General features: G+C 43.6%; 1 protein-coding gene across 1 annotated transcript; it reads right to left on the bottom strand.

Moving 5' to 3' along the window:
- Positions 1 to 551: 551 nt before the first annotated feature.
- LOC136479201 (monothiol glutaredoxin-S12, chloroplastic-like) lies at positions 552 to 15,948 on the bottom strand. Its single transcript, XM_066477139.1, has 2 exons — positions 15,922 to 15,948; positions 552 to 1,477 (listed from the first exon to the last, which is right to left on the bottom strand). Exons 1-2 carry the CDS (start codon positions 15,946 to 15,948, stop codon positions 974 to 976), a joined length of 531 nt encoding a protein of 176 aa, XP_066333236.1. The 3' UTR covers positions 552 to 973.
- Positions 15,949 to 16,356: the final 408 nt, after the last annotated feature.

Genomic DNA, 16,356 nt, shown 5'->3' with positions numbered 1-16,356 from the left:
TCGAAGCCTCCGCTCTCGCTTTTGAGTCTCCACCCGTGGACTCCTTCAGACATCTTTTAGGATCACGCCCGGGCCTCCGCCCTACCATCGGCCGGTGGCGGAGGCTTTCTAGGTTTCTCCCTGAAGCATGCACGGCCTCCGCTTGAATCGCTGGGGTCTTCGCTCCATCACAGGCCCCACGCGATGGCTTTGTCTAGCATCCCTGCAAAACATCCACAAAATGCTCCAATGGTATTAGCTTATGTTTACTCTGGCCTCCGCTACTCGTGTATCAGGTGTTCCAACAAATTAGAACAGAACACGCAAGGTTCTTTCCCTCCTTATTTATTGCCTGTACAGTTCATGATTTCAAGAAAACTATCCAAGAACCTTTGCCCACCATACTTGATCAAACCTATAACGAACTGCTAGTCCCCCCCCCCCCCCCCCCCCCCCCCCCCCACAACCCAAAAAAAAAGGGTTAATGCCAAAAGAAGAGGAAAACTAAGCTAGTACAGCTCCAAAGGAGCATAGACATCAGCAACTTATTACATTGCAGTTCTCCAGCATGCTTGAAAACCACAACTTCACCTTCCCTAGTTTCATCTTACAATCCAGTTTTTTTCTACTAAAAAAATATTACTGTACCAAAAACAAGTCTTGCATTAACCTGTAATCATTGTGTATACAACATACTGTATGGAATGAACACACAAGCCTACAACTTTTTCATGTACATGATCTGAAGCAATGACCAAAAAAAAAAGGCCCCAACTCTGAATCTCCTCTCAGGAATAACCAGATATATCACCTAAGTAGCACCCATGAAAGTCCAAATGATCATTGTCTTAGGCCAAATAATTTTTTCTTACAGCCACCCAAGTATGCTTGTAGTTGCACATACAGTAAAGGGTACAAAACAAGCTTTGACGATATTCTTCGGTAAAAGAGTCAAAATGGATGAAAAGCAACTTAATCATCCAGCACGTAAGCCCTATTTCTGAAATAGGGCAGCAAGCTCCCCTTTTTCAGCCATGGATGAAATAATATCACAGCCTCCCACGAGCTCCCCTCCAATGAAAATCTGAGGGAACGTCGGCCAGTTGCTGTACGTCTTCAGGGTCTCCCTTAGCCCATGGTTGTGCTCCTCATCAAGAACATCAACAGTAACGAAATCCGCTCCATGTGCTTCCAAGATACCCACCACCCTTTGTGAGAATCCGCACTGGGGAGCACTCCTTGATCCTTTGATGAAGGCTACCACTCTGTTCTCTTTCACCAACCGGTCTATCAACTGTTCTAGTGGAACAGTCAGCTGGACATGGCGTCCAGGCGTCAACCGCAAGTCTGGAGGCCTCTGGGGGGCACCAACCCAGGTGTAGTTTCCTGCAACATTCCCTGGTGGCGCCTTGCCAGTGGCCTCTATATGTTCTTCCATCCATGATTTCCAGGCATTATTAAGGGCAGCTCGATCCGATGTCTCGTCTGATACTGCGACCTGCACATGTCATAATGTCCGTGCAATCAGATATTCAAGTACTAATAAACATGCAAAAAGGTAGAAATTATTTTTTTCCTTTTGACAGATTTAGTTTGTGCAGAAGAATATTGTACCAGTAAATACATCCATGATTTCCAGGCATTATTAAGGGCATGCTTGGGTTGCAAGGTGATACCAGGGGAGTGTGTTGTTTCTCAACATAAGCTTTTGGTGGCAGATTTTCGTTTTCAGGTGCGTGGCAGTAGGGATAAACAAGCTAAGATTGAAAGAACAAAGTGGTGGAAACTGAAAGGGGAGATGTCAGAGGTATTCAGGGAAAGGGTTATCAAAGAGGGCTCTTGGAAGGAAGAAGAGGACATAAACAACATGTGGGAGAAGATGACAAACAACATTCGGTAGGTGGCCTCAGAGGTGTGTGGAGTAACCAAAGGAAGTGGAGGCCAGGCTAAAGATACTTGGTGGTGGAACGAGGAAGTCCAAAGGGCTATTAAGGAGAATGAAAAAATGCTATAGACGCTTGTACCATGACAGGAGTGTTGACAACATAGAGAAGTACAAGGTGGCAAAGAAGACTGCAAAACGAGCTGTAAGTGTGGCAAAGGGTAGAGCGTACGAGGATCTTTACCAACATTTGAGTACGAAGGAAGGAGAGAAGGACATTTATAGGATGGCTAAGGGTTCGTGAGAGAAAGACAAGGGACTTCAACCAAGTTAAGTGCATTAAGGATGAAAGAGAACATCTCTTGGTGAAGGAGGATGAGATCCGACATCGATGGCAAGAGTATTTTGACAAATTGTTCAATTGTGAGAATACGGACACAACCTTTTAGTTAGGATGACTCTTTTGATGACACCAATAGGCGCTTTGTATGGAGAATCCAAGAATCTGAGGTCAGAGAGGCGTTGAAAAGGATAAAAGGAAGGTAAGGACGATGGGACCGGATGGTATCCCAATGGAGGTGTGGAGATGCCTTGGGGACATAGCTATAGTATGGCTAACCAAGCTGTTTAACCATATTTTTCGATTGAACAAGATGCCTGAGGAATGGAGGAGAAGTATATTGGTACCGATCTACAAGAATAAAGGGGAATATTCAAAGTTGTACTAATTACAGGGGAATTAAGTTGATGAGCCATACTATGAAGCTATGGGAGAGAGTTATCGAGCATCGCTTGAGAGCAATAACGCGGGTCTCTATGAACCAATTTGGTTTCATGCCCGGAAGGATCCACCATGGAAGCTATTTTCTTAATAAAACAAGTTATGGAGCGGTATAAAGAAAAGAAGAAGGACCTACACATGGTTTTTATTGACTTGGAGAAGGCTTATGATAAAATACCAAGGAATGTTATGTGGTGGGTTTTGGACTAAACATAAAGTCCCAACGAAGTACTGTCGGGCTCATTAAGGACATGTACAACAATGTTGTGACTAGTGTTCGAACAAGTGATGGAGACACGGATGACTTCCCGATTAGGATAGGACTACTATCAAGGGTCAGTTTTGAGCCCTTATCTGTTTGCCTTAGTGATGGATGAGGTCACAAGGGACATACAAGAGGACATCCCTTGGTGTATGCTTTTCGCGGACGATGTAGTGCTAGTTGATGAAAGTCGGACAGGAGTGAATCAGAAACTGGAGTTATGGCGAGAGACTTTGGAGTCCTAAAGGTTTTAGACTCAGTAGAACTAAAACTGAGTATATGAGATATGACTTCGACACTACTACTCGGGAGGAGGAAGATATTAGTTTGGAAGGTCAAGTAGTGCCTAGGAAGGATACATTTCGATATTTAGGATCAATGCTACAGAGAGGCGGGGATATTGATGAAGATGTTAGCCATAGAATCAAAGCAGGGTGAATGAAGTGGCGCCAAGCATCTGGTGTCCTATGTGACAAAAGGGTACCACAGAAGCTAAAAGGCAAGTTTTATAGGACGACGATTAGACCTACTATGTTGTATGGTGCAGAATGTTGGCCTACGAAAAGACGACATGTTCAACAGATAAGTGTCGCGGAAATGCGTATGTTGCGTTGGATTTGCGGTCATACAAGAAGGGATCGAGTTCGGAACGATGATATACGTGATAGATTAGGGGTAGCACCAATTGAAGAAAAGCTTGTCCAACACCTGGTTGAGATGGTTTGGACATGTCCAACGGAGACCTCCAGAGACACCGGTGTATAGTGGAATCCTAAGCCAGGATAGTAACGTGAAGAGAGGCAGAGGAAGACCGAAGTTGACTTGGGTAAATGCAATAAAAGGAGACTTGAAAGGATGGAATATACCCAAAGACTTAGCCTTAGATAGGAGTGCTTGGAAAACAGCTATTCACGTGCCTGAACCTTGATTGCTTCTGCTGGGTTTCAACTCTAGCCTACCCCAACTTGTTTGGGACTTAAAGGCTTTGTTGTTGTTGTTGTAAATACAAAAGTAATGAAGCAAAAGAGGAGTTAAGGCAGCAGGTGTGTCGAAGTCTTTAAGGCCCCAGGAGAACCAGGGCAATATTCAGAAAGGCTGTTATAACAACTTCAATTCACAGAACTGACTAAAACGGGACACAGGATGGGGTAGAACAACCACTAGCTAAAACTTTGACCTGAATTTATGTTATTTCAGCAGATCCTTTGGCATCAAAACATCATATGAAGACATATCCAGATTCATGATCTTGCATGAGCAGGCCCCATAGTTGCTAACATGCTATAGAAGCAATAAGGAATTTAAAGTCCACAAACCTGCTATAAAGAAGGGGTTTGTGAATAATGTAATATCATACCTACTGGCTACCGTCCTAATAAAAGCTAATCAGTTACAGAGGTTAGAATGAAAAATACAATGCTAAATACTAAATCAGCTACCAATATGCACATATTGTTTTGCAGACAGTACGTTGAACGTCATGTTCTGTCAACCAGAACAAGGCTCATGGATCGCTGAAAGAAGAATACATTACTGGGTTCCATCTTACTACGACGGTGAGAAGCAGCTGCGGTGGCGGTGGAAGCCATGGCCACGGGGATGCTACGACGGTGGGGCGTCTGCTCTGCTGTGCGTCGGCGGCGAGTGGTGGTGGTGTTGTGTCAGTCGGATCGGATCGGATCGGATGTGAGTTTCGTTTCGGCCCATAACAAGAGGCCCGTTTCTGCTGTCTGCTGGTTACAGGCAGGCCCAGGCCGACCTGCTGGCCCGCTAGACCCATCTGCAAATACAGTCTTTGTGGCCTGTTCTGAACTTTCGTTATTTTATTTATTTTTCTTCCGGTTCTCAATCGACATGGTGCAGCAATAGAGAGTTAGGAATTGTGGGGGTATGGTTCTCAAGACATGGGCCGCACCATCGGAGGTGATCCGGCCCACAAGATCAAGGCGTGCATGGCGCTGCTCGGCGTGCACCGCAAGACATTGTATAGAACCAAATAGGCTACTTTTCTTGTAACCCTGCCCCTCCACAGTATATAAGGAGAGGCATGGGTCCCCTAGCGGACAGGCTACATCAAGTTACTTGGTCGTCCAAATCAATACAATACACCAAAGACACAGGACGTAGGGTATTACGTCGATCAGACGGCCCGAACCTGTCTAAATCGCTGTCTCTGTGCCTTGTGTCACCATCTGGTTTCTGATTACGCGCATCCCCACCGACAAATCTACCATCACGGGATACCCCTCGGTGGACTGCCGAGCATATTTTGTCGACAATTAGTGCGTCAGGTAGGGGTGTGTGCTTGATCCATGGCGATCCAGATGGACCTCAAATCAACAACGCGTTCTCGTCGTCAATCTCGTGGAGATCCATGTCGGTCCACAATGACGATTCATCGCTGGCTACACCAGCCCCCGCGACAGCAGATCCGATCTCAGAACCACCTCCGAGGTCGCCTTCACCAACAACTCACCGCCCGCCAGGTGTTCGTCGTCAACGTCGACCAGATAACGCCATACGTCGTCGACCAGACGCTCCGTCCAAAGCTAAGTCACGCTTTAATATTCTTCTAAATATTCTCCAATCTTCATATATCGCCGCAATGTTTCTCCGAACTGTTTTCTCCATATTTGCTCTCCAAACAATTTTCTGAACCCTCGAACAGTCATGTTGATGCTCGGACGCCTCCAGAGACGGCCCTGTCTCTAGCTCCTCCCTACACGTGCACGAGCGTCTGCCCTCTGCGTTATGGGTGGTCAGCAGCGGCTCCTTGGTCACGTCTGTTCCTCCTACACGTGCACGGGCTCCGCACTCGACGTTATGGACTATGGGCTAACTAGGGCTAGAGACTCAGCTACACACTAACTGTTCAGGCGGTTTATATTAAATATAAATATATTTTCACGCCAGCTGATCACCGAACTGCATACGCCATTTCATTACCATTGCTGATTTTTCTCCAGAGTTTATTTATTTGTGCGTCATGTACTACCCGTTCTACATGTTTGTATTGCAGGATCATCGTCCAGGTGATCGAATCACCTGGTGCTCGGGCTTCTCCACCGATCAACTAGTCGGACCGCTTGTTCAAAGACTCCATCGCCGACCAGTTGATCGGACTGTTCGTCGGTCGTTTCTACTCAATGCTCACTTCGCCGCCGACCAGTTGACCAGACTGTTCGTCGCTCGTGCTTCATCGCCAGCTACGCCGATTACTCCTCAGCGCTTGGATTCTTCGTGCTCGAGGACTAAGTGGGCACACTTCACCGCATGGACGTCGTCAATTACGTCGGTGCTCGGACCTCGCCGCCTACACCGAAGACTCCTCGGTGCTCGAACATCGCCGCCTAAGCCAGGGACTCCTCGATGCTCGGACATCGCCGCCTACGCCGGGGACTCCTCGGTGCTCGGACGTCGCCGCCTACGCCGGGGACTCCTCGGTGCTTGGTCATCGCTGCCTACATTGGGGACTCCTCGCTCCTCGGTGCTCGGACATCGCCACCTACGCTGGGGACTCCTCGCTCCTCGGTGCTCAGTCATCACCAGTGATGCCGGGGACTCCTCGGTGCTCAGACATCGCCGCCTATGTCGGGGACTCCTCAGTGCTCGGATGTCGCCGCCTACGCCAGGGACTCCTCGGTGCTCGGTCATCGCCAGCGACGTCGGGGACTCCTCGCTCCTCGGTGCTCGGTCATTGCCGCCTACGCCAGGGACTCCTCGCTCCTCGGTTCTCAGTCATCGCCAGCTACGTGGGGAACTCCCAGGGTGGTCGGACATCATCGGCTACGCTGGGGACTCCTCAGTGCTCGGATCTTGCTATGTCTCATCGGTGTGCTATCAAGCTGCTCCATGCTGTTCGGATCAGGGTGCTAATCTTGGGCAGCACGTCTGGGGTCTTGATACGCGCATGTTAGACGACGTCAGTAAGCTTTTAGACTTCTTTGACCCTGCTGCAAGATTCATTCTTCATCTTCCAGCAGGCTTGGGGACTAAGTGGGCACACTTCACCTTGCGGTGAATGTGCTTGTTCTCATCTCGAGGCTACGCCCGAAGACTGGCTGCCTGCTCGGCTGGTCTTCTACTTTATGACCCTGGCACCACGTGACTGCGTCACCTACTGTCAGGCTCGGGAACTAGCTGTGGGGGTATGGCCCCCAAGACATGGGACGCACCATCGGAGGTGGCCTGACCCACAAGATCAAGGCGTGCACGACGCTGCTTGGCGTGCACCACAAGACATTATATAGTACCAAATAGGCTACTTTCCTTGTAACCCTGCCCCTCCAGAGTATATAAGGAGAGGCAGGGGTCCTCTAGCGGACAGGCTACATCAAGCTACTTGGTCGTCTAGATCAATATAATACACTAAAGACACAGGACGTAGGGTATTACGTCGATTAGATGGCCCAAACCTGTCTAAATCGTTGTCTCTGCGCCTTATGTCACCATCTGGTTCCTGATTACGCGCATCCCCACCGACAAATCTACCATCGCGGGATACCCCTCGGTGGACTGTCGAGCATATTCTATCGATAGGAATACTGTTTCTGCTTAGAATTACAAGATGTTCTGTGTAATTCGTACTTAGAATTATAAGATCCATGCTTGAAAAACAAGCTAATGGTTGACTAAGGAGAGTAATTTCCATCCCTTTCTTTCTAAGTGAAGATCAATACTGCCAAAGATTTAGGGTTTGTTTCGATGGAAGCTTGGCATGCATTGTCTAACCAAGCAACATAGGCGTCCAAAATCAGATGACTAGGGTGCCACTGTTTGCCTAGGCAGACTTTTATGGTATCTATCCAAACCGGCCCTTAGGGTAGGTTTGCTAAATTCCTTAATGTATTTTGTTGGCTTTAATAAGCAAAGATGTTGTCCTATGTACCATTCTTGAAAGGACATACATATATGAACATTATTTGTTAAACATCGCAGTTTATGAGACTTGGTTGGCCTACGGTAAGCTTATGAAGACACCAAAAAATAGTGCATATATGTTCCGCCCATGGGGGTAGGCTATTGTTAGCTAGTTATGACTTTCACTAAAACTCATTCACTCAAATTTTGCACTTCAAGGCATAGTCAAGTTGTGTATTATTGGTGTAAATTGAAACTCTAGCGGAAGTATAACTTAACTATCTCTGCCACAAAATGTCGATACATAAACAGTAGCAGGAGAAGAAAAAATGTTAAATTGAGTATTTAAGATCTAGTTGGGGATTGCTAGAATCTATATGGGATAGATCATTAAACTCATATAGATGGAAGTGTTTATGCCTAATTACCAAGTTCTAATATAGTGGTCATTAAACACTAAAACCCATTACAGAACTGGTGATTGAGCATTTAAGTTGTGTAATGGGCTTTAGTGTTTAAGCCCATAGGAGTTAGTGAAAGGTGAAACATCAATTAGTATTATACTGCTAGTTGATGTGGAGGTAGGGGGTTCTCCTCCCAATATATGTGCACCAATCCCTCCTAGGAAAGGTGCACCAGAAATTACTATACTAGGAGCCCCTAGGTTTTGGGAATCCCTATGATAGTAAGTTGGACTTATTCATCTTCTCTCTACTGCATCGCTAGCATGCACTGGTGATTGGAGGAGCAGGTCTTCGCAACCTCTCGCATCACTGGTGACATCAGCATTCATCCGGCTCAAGGTATAATATTCGAAACATTTATTATGGTTTATTTTATTCATTCAAGTTTGAGATGGTAACGGGGCCCCACCCCCAGTTCCCCACGGGGAATTCACCTATTAGGGGGTGGGGATGGGGCCATTTGATCCCCATGGGGATTGATTTGGTAGGAATTTGATCCCTGTTGAGGATGACGTAGACAGGGATGGTTCCCTGGTCCTTGTCCTCGATCCCTGCTTCCTGACCTGCTACGATGTGTACGAGAGTGGAGAGGTGAACCAGAGAGCAGAGCATAAGACGGGAATAGCTCTAGGACCATCTAAAGGCCCTCCATTGTCGAGTATATATACCACTGCTAACCCTAAATCTAGGTGGCCAACTCTTCAGTCCACACCAATGCCACCCACCAGAGCTCTAGAGCACCATGCCACCAGCACTGCGTCACCGGAGGAACATTAGTAGTTCTAAGAAATTGGCAATGAAATATTTGCTTCTTGTGTCATGTACTCGTGCTACCTTTGCTCTAACAGTTTTACTACAGGATGGGGATCCCTGCAAGGATTAATTACTAGTTGAGTAATAGGGATGGGGAGAAAAGTGTCCCCGCGAATGTTGATGCGGACGGGGATTTTCCCCCCGTGGGGACGGGGATAAGGAGCCATCCCCTGATGGGGAATTCCCCGTTGCCATGTCTAATTCTAGTGCTATTTTATGTTTTGTGTATTGCAAGAAAACAAACCAACTGACACATGTCAATGCAAAAAAAAGACATGTGGTGTCTTCTTGGAGGACCCATCTTACAAGGTATTTGACTATTCTTTATATGTTCCCTTATATATTTGCTCCTTTATTTTCTAGAGTTGACCTCCCTTCATTCCCAATCTGCTAAGTCATCAAGCTCCACCATTGTTTTGGTGGGAGAGAATAAAGATGCCATGCTGCCAGTTGATGCTCAATGCGATTATGTCCACAAATGCTACGGCCACCAAAACACCATCGTGGTTGCATTCGATTGCACATGAAAAAAGGAATATATGTGCCTTCCAACCTACAAATTGATAATCTCATCTATGGAGATGGATCCCAACTATAACTATGCTTTACTCTACCAACTTCTTCCTCTTGTCATCATAAAAACTCTCTTGACATTGCCAAAAACCAGGTTCAGAAGGCTACTAAGCTCAAAAGGTGTAAACCACCTCGCAATCCAACAAGATCTTAATAGACCTCACATGTCGCAACCACAACCACAGCCACAACCCACCACCAGGGTTTCTAATGTTTTAGGGATCCCCTCCTTTGATCCAATAGATACCTTGCCCCTTAATAAGGCTTTTTGTAAGAAAAAGCAATCCACCAGCAGCACATTACGTAATGTTTACTGCACCATCATCGATGCTAGTATTGATAAATGCAAGGCTACCAAAAAATCAATCTGTAGCGATGACTTTGGGAAGGCCTCTAGCAAAAATCATGAGGAGACCTTTGAACAACATGATTCCATCGTAAATAGAAAGCAAAGGTTTAGTCTCCTCTCCACGATGCAAGAAAACTATGAGAAGGAGAAAGAGGCCACCTTACAGGTAACTATTCTTTATGCCTTCTAGTACTTTTATTACTTATAAACTTTTTTCCTTGTATCAATAAAACTAGAATTGAGTTGTTTGAATTGTTGGTGTGTACATAGTGTGAAAATGCATTCTGGCATATAGTATAATGTTGTGTCAGGAATGACATAATTAGTTAAGGATGTCAACATTTTATTTTTATTCTAGGTTCATAAATTTTTTCCTATGTGCAGTGAAATGATAGTGTTGATTTAATTGCTCAACATATTTATTATGCATGTAACATTGAGTGGTGAATTTAGTATGCTCAAGCTCAAATACATGTACATATGTGCCTATGAATGTTCAATTATGCATATTTAAGGTTACACATGCCTTAAGGTCCATAAATATAAAAGTATGTGTGTAGATAATGCTACCCAATTCTAGGATAATTTAATTATTTTATTAATTACTTTTTTGTGTGAAGGAAAAGAGCACTAAAGTCAAGAGCAATCATAAAACTAAGTGTACGACAAGTGCAGCCAGGAAGAGGTGTCAAAGTATTGATATCACTGTCATTTACACTAGTATTGATGGATGGAAAGCCACCAAAAAAACTCACCTATACCGGGAGAATTTTGGGAGGCTGCTAACGAAAAATCGATGCTGGTCTGTCTAACAAGAGGATGCTTATGAGGAGAAGGAGAAAATGACTGCTTCATAGGTGACTACCCTTTATGCCATTTGGTACTTTTACAAACTTAACTTGATTCTGCTTATATGGAGGAAACTATGATTCAACTATTTGATTAGTTGGTGTGTAAAAAAATTATAATTTTACATGAAAATCGAGCATATGTTTGTGCTGGGAATGATTATCAATAGGTAAGGGTGATAATACTATTTGTTTCTCTTAGTTTCACCAAATTCTTCCTATGTGCGTTAAAATATCAATGTTGATCTTTTAAAAAAAATATTATGTCCTAGATGATTTCATTAAATTTAGTGATTAGCTACTATACTTTAGCCCAATAGAATGCATCCATGTGCCCATGCAGGTCTAATTATGCATATTGAGGTTACACACTGTGCCCATGGACAATAGTGAAGTGGAATATGAAAGTGTGGGTGTATATAAGAACAATCATTTCTAGCATAATTTATTTGTTATGCTATCTTTTTCTAGGAAACAAATGTTACTATGTATGTTGTCGTTTTATATCATAACTCATTTCCATACATCAATGGTGATAATTGTGTTGCATGTCTGTTTGTCAAAGGAAACATTGTTCTTTGAAGTACATTGCTTAGGTAGTGGAAGAGAAGTAAAAATCAATGTGTTTTGGTTGTAGTTAGGATATCAATGTAAAAAAACTATGACATCAGATTTATGTACTATCTATAATGACTAAATGGATTTTCTTATATAGGTATATAAATCACCTTATGAACATGGTCAGCGGTTGCTTCTATTGTGATATCAAACAATAGATGACATATATAAGTTATTTGTTTAGTGTCAAACATAAATATTTGCTAAACACCCAAAAACTAATCTTAAGCTCATTCTTATTGTTGTGTTGTGTGACTAAGAAGAAATGTGTGGGGATATCTCAAACTATAGATAAAAAGGAATCTACCTTCATATATATATTCTCTAATTTGCACGTAGTTTAGTAATGTTGTGGAGTTTATGTAGTGTGTTTAGGTCCTTGGAATTAATTGTATCCATACATGTCTATTTAGTCTAATGTTTTGTGTTACTATATGTTAGATACATGAGGAAGCACACCCATGTGCACTCCTCGCAATCCATCTTCGATGTGAAACTCATTCATTGACACTTAAGCGGACTAGCTAATAAACCCACAATTTGTCACTGAGTTTTCTGAGCCTATTGAAGTAGCATTTTGATTCATTGTATTACAAATATGGAAGTTTCTGGTAACTTTTCTAGTTGTTCATTGACTTTGTATTGATAATTGACTTCCTTGTGAGAAAAATGCATATAGTGTTAATAATTATTTGCACTGAGGATATTAGTTCTATCCAACTATAAGTTTTGTACCTTTTGCATGATGGAATAATATATATTAAGGGTTATTGAGAGTCAATTAATAAACATATAATAATATAAAGTAGACAACCTCAGCACTACATACATTAAGAATTTACCTAATTATTTTTACTACTAGGGAATCATGCTTTCTAGTGGTAAAGGTGTCACTGAAATATTGGGTGATCAAATTCAAACTCAAAAAGATAATTCTATGGGTTCACCACTTGCATTAGAGTGCTCTAGTGTTGAGGCCAAAAATACAATAAGTGATGCATATTCTTGATATGATAAAGATATTTTCTTTTACATGAATATTGCAGGACTAGATGCACTCAACCAATACCACAAGACAATGGTGATAGCACTGTTCACATACAAACCATAAGAAGGAAAAATATCTCCGACATCATATATAACACTAGTTAAAAGGGGGGAATTAAGCAAAGGATTATGTATGAAAAAAACATTGCCATTTTATTGTTATCGGTGAATTACGTTAACTCAATCACAGTTAGGTTGTTGTATCCTTTCTATTCTCTAAAGTTGTCATTAAACCCATATAAATATTTTAATTCTTGTGGTTCCTAGCAATTGATAGTGGAATAATGCTTTATTAGAAAATAAAGCTATTGCAAGTACATGAAGCATTTTATTGTCTTGTTGGATTTAGCATATATTGCTATGCTTTGTTCCAGATGGAAAAAATAAGGCAGCAGGACCTGATAGCATACCAATTGAATTCTACCAATCATGCTAGACCATTGTCAAAGATGACATTGTCCAATTGTTCTCTGACTTTCATGCAGGAAAAGTAGACATTACCAAACTAAACTATGGCATCATAACTTTCACTACTAGAAATATCAACTTCTATGACGAATAGATTTCATCACTAAAGAAGCCAAATTTGTCATAATTTCAGTTTTATGATGAATTTATGACGAAAACCGGTTCGTCATAGAAGTCGCATCACACTTGAAATTCTATGACGATTTTCGCAAATCGTCATTGAAGTGGCTTGATCTATGACGAAAACCAAAATGTCATAGGAACTGTTTTGGCATGCGTGTTAGGGGGCTGCCACGCTGGTGGGTGCTTCCATTGGAGATGCTTTTCCACATGTACATGCTATAGCTGGTTGCATTGGAGATGGTTCGGGTATGTGTCACCTTCTTATTGCACTACAGTGGCCATCTCTGGTTCTTGCATGTTTCACGTTCTTACTAGGACCACAGTGTTGTGTTCCTGTTGTTCTACATGTCAGTTTTCTATGGGCACATGTGTTGTAGTTGAGGTTGGATCATGTGTCACTTATTCATTAGACCATGTGGCATTTTTTTATTGGTCCACACTGGCCATTTCTTATTCGACCACACATCACGGCACTGTCCATCCACTGTTTCGTATTTTTATTCGGCCACATGGCTTGACGACATCCTTCCACGTGTCGAATTTTTAATAGCCCATGTGTTGTGGTCTGGCTATTTCACATGTCATGCATTGGTTCCTCTACGTGTCACATTTTTGTTTGATCACATGGCCTGCTCTGGTTGTACCGTATGGAGTACAATCAATTCATCATAGAAGTAATCCAAGATCATAACTACTACATAGATTGACTACATAATAATTTAGCCTAGCAATCAAATAACCACAATTAATATTTCACATGTCAGCAGCGAATCACTGATAGAGTATCACAACATCAAACCATCACATGCGTCCACACAACAGACCATAAATGTTCACCGCATCAAGCCACCGGAGTTGAAGACAGAGAGTTAATTACCAGGAGAGCTTAAGCGCAAGACTAGCTCACTGAGCCTATTGTACTCCTCCTGTTGTTGTTGCTTGAATTCCTCAAGCTCCCTTTCAGCCTTTGTGGGGGTATGACCCCTGGTATCCACTGGACAAGAATGAGCCACACCATCAGAGGTGGTCTAGCCCACAAGATCAAGGCATGCAGCGCATGGCACTAGTCAACGTGCATTATAAGGCTACAAGAAGATATTGTAATACCAAATAGGATATTTTTTTTATAACCCTACCCCTCTAGAGTATATAAGGAGGGGCAAGGGGTCCCCTAGACAGCATATTGAATCTCATACTCAATTAATACAAAATAATAGAGTATAGAATGTAGGGTTTTACATCACGCTAATGGCCTGGACCTGTATAAATCTTGTGTCTTATGTCTCTGTAACCATCTAGTTTCTGATTACGTGCACCTCTACCGATCAATCTACCATCATGGGTAGCCCCCTCGGTGGACCATCAAGCATATTTTATTGACAATTAGCATGCTAGGTAGGGGTGTGCGCTTGATCCCATGGTGAGTTAGATGGAATTCTACAATCGATACCTCGATGGACCTCAAGATCAACTTCGCAACCGAGGCAACTTGGTTGATCACGGTGGCATCCTTTGGCAACACGTGACGACCATGACGACCTACAGCGGGACGGGGCTGATGCTAAAATGCATCTCATAGGAGTGCGTTCTGGCGTGCAGAGCCCAGCGATGGCAGGTGACCCCGTGCTTTGCACACATACTAGAACAACCCAGCTCGATGACACGCATGTCAAGCACAGCGGCCAACCTAGATCCAATCTACTCGGTATCATAATGATGACTGGACCTGAATATGACACGAGCATGAATTAACCTATGAATGTCGTGCAAATTACGAGTGGTCTACATCACCATGACGTGAAGATGATGCAAGCAAGCAAAAGGTTTTCACCAATCTACACGTGACAATGATCATCTATAAATCTAAGTGAAGTCGCTTTATTATAAATAAACATTGTTATATGAATACTTCCAGATATATCTGTATGTCTGCATGATTTTGGTTGGGAGGAACCTAATCACATCTTGTTGTTGCTCATGATTTCTGAATGAATACGCAAGATCGTTTCCGCAGATCACGACAACCAGCAATCAGGAAAGGCCATCGGTGATAACGCGATGTGGAGCAGTGTTTCCACCAAAGCTGTTGATCAGTTGTACAAGCTAATTGGAGTAGTTGAAGAGATATACAAGCACATATGCATTTGGATCTATACCACCATGCAAGCAACCTCATGTATCTCAGACATGCAAGGAAGATCTCAGACTACGCCCTCGCCTCAATCGGACACACCCAAGTGCTTCACCTCCCCACGTGGATTGACTCCATTAGGCTCTGATTACGCCCATTCGCCTATGACTCTGCGTACTCGATCAAGCTATCAAGTGAGCCATCCGAACTATCAAGTGAGCCATCCAAATCACATCCATCTACTAGGACATCATGACTCGCCGGCTCCTCTACTCGACTCGGCGTCAATCAAGCTAAGTCATGTTTTAATATTCTTCTAAATATTCTCTAATCTTCATATGTCTTTGATGTCTCTCCATATTGTTTTCTTCATAATTATTCTCCAAATGACTTTTTTCTCTACGTATATCATCTTAAAGATGACACATGCTTTCGACACAATAAATCCCCGAACAATCATGTTGATGCTCGGATGTCCCTAGAGACGGCCCTATCTCTAGCTTCTCCCTACACGTGCATGAGCATCTGTCCTCTACGTTACGGGTGGTCGGCAGTGGCTTCTTAGCGATGCTTTGTTCTTCCTACACGCATACGGGCTCCGCGCTTCGCATTATTGTTAACGGGCTAGCCACACTACTACAGGAATGATTTTGCGTGACACCTGCCTATGATTAACCGTGACGGGCACAAGTGGCTGCTGTCACGGTTAATGCTATGATTTACCGTGGCGGGCACTTTTTCATTTACCATGGCGGGCAAAAGTGCCCGTCATGATAAATCAATTAACCGTGACGGACATCTTAAGGTGCCCGTCACGGTTAATAACCTATTAACCGTGGCGGACAACTTAAGGGGCCCATCACGGTAAATTGATTAACCGTGGTGGGCATATTATCAGGCCCATCACCAAAAATAGAGAGGCCCGGTCGGCCCAAGTTAGGCCCGTCAGCCACTTCGGACGTAAATACAGAGACCTAACCCTAAATCCTCTCTCACTCCCTCTCTCAGCCTCTCCCCACTCCACCGCCACCACTCGCTCTCTCTCCGTCTCCCTCTCTTCCTCTCCCCACTTCCTCTCTCAGCCATACACCGCCGCCACTCCCTCTCTTCCTCTCCACGGGACGGCAGCCCTACGCCTCTCCAAGTCGCGGCATGGTC

Source organism: Miscanthus floridulus, chromosome 9 (assembly GCF_019320115.1).
Source record: "Miscanthus floridulus cultivar M001 chromosome 9, ASM1932011v1, whole genome shotgun sequence".
NCBI classification, from domain to species: Eukaryota; Viridiplantae; Streptophyta; class Magnoliopsida; order Poales; family Poaceae; genus Miscanthus; species Miscanthus floridulus.
This window is presented reverse-complemented; position numbering and strand designations above follow the sequence as displayed.

Bases quoted from the DNA above. Each gene is read 5' to 3' on its own strand.
- LOC136479201 (XM_066477139.1), bottom strand. From the start codon at position 15,948: ATGGTAAATGAAAAAGTGCCCGCCACG. The intron at 1,478-15,921 runs GTAAATCATAGC...TGACATGTGCAG, and splicing joins ATGAAAAAGTGCCCGCCACG to GTCGCAGTATCAGACGAGAC.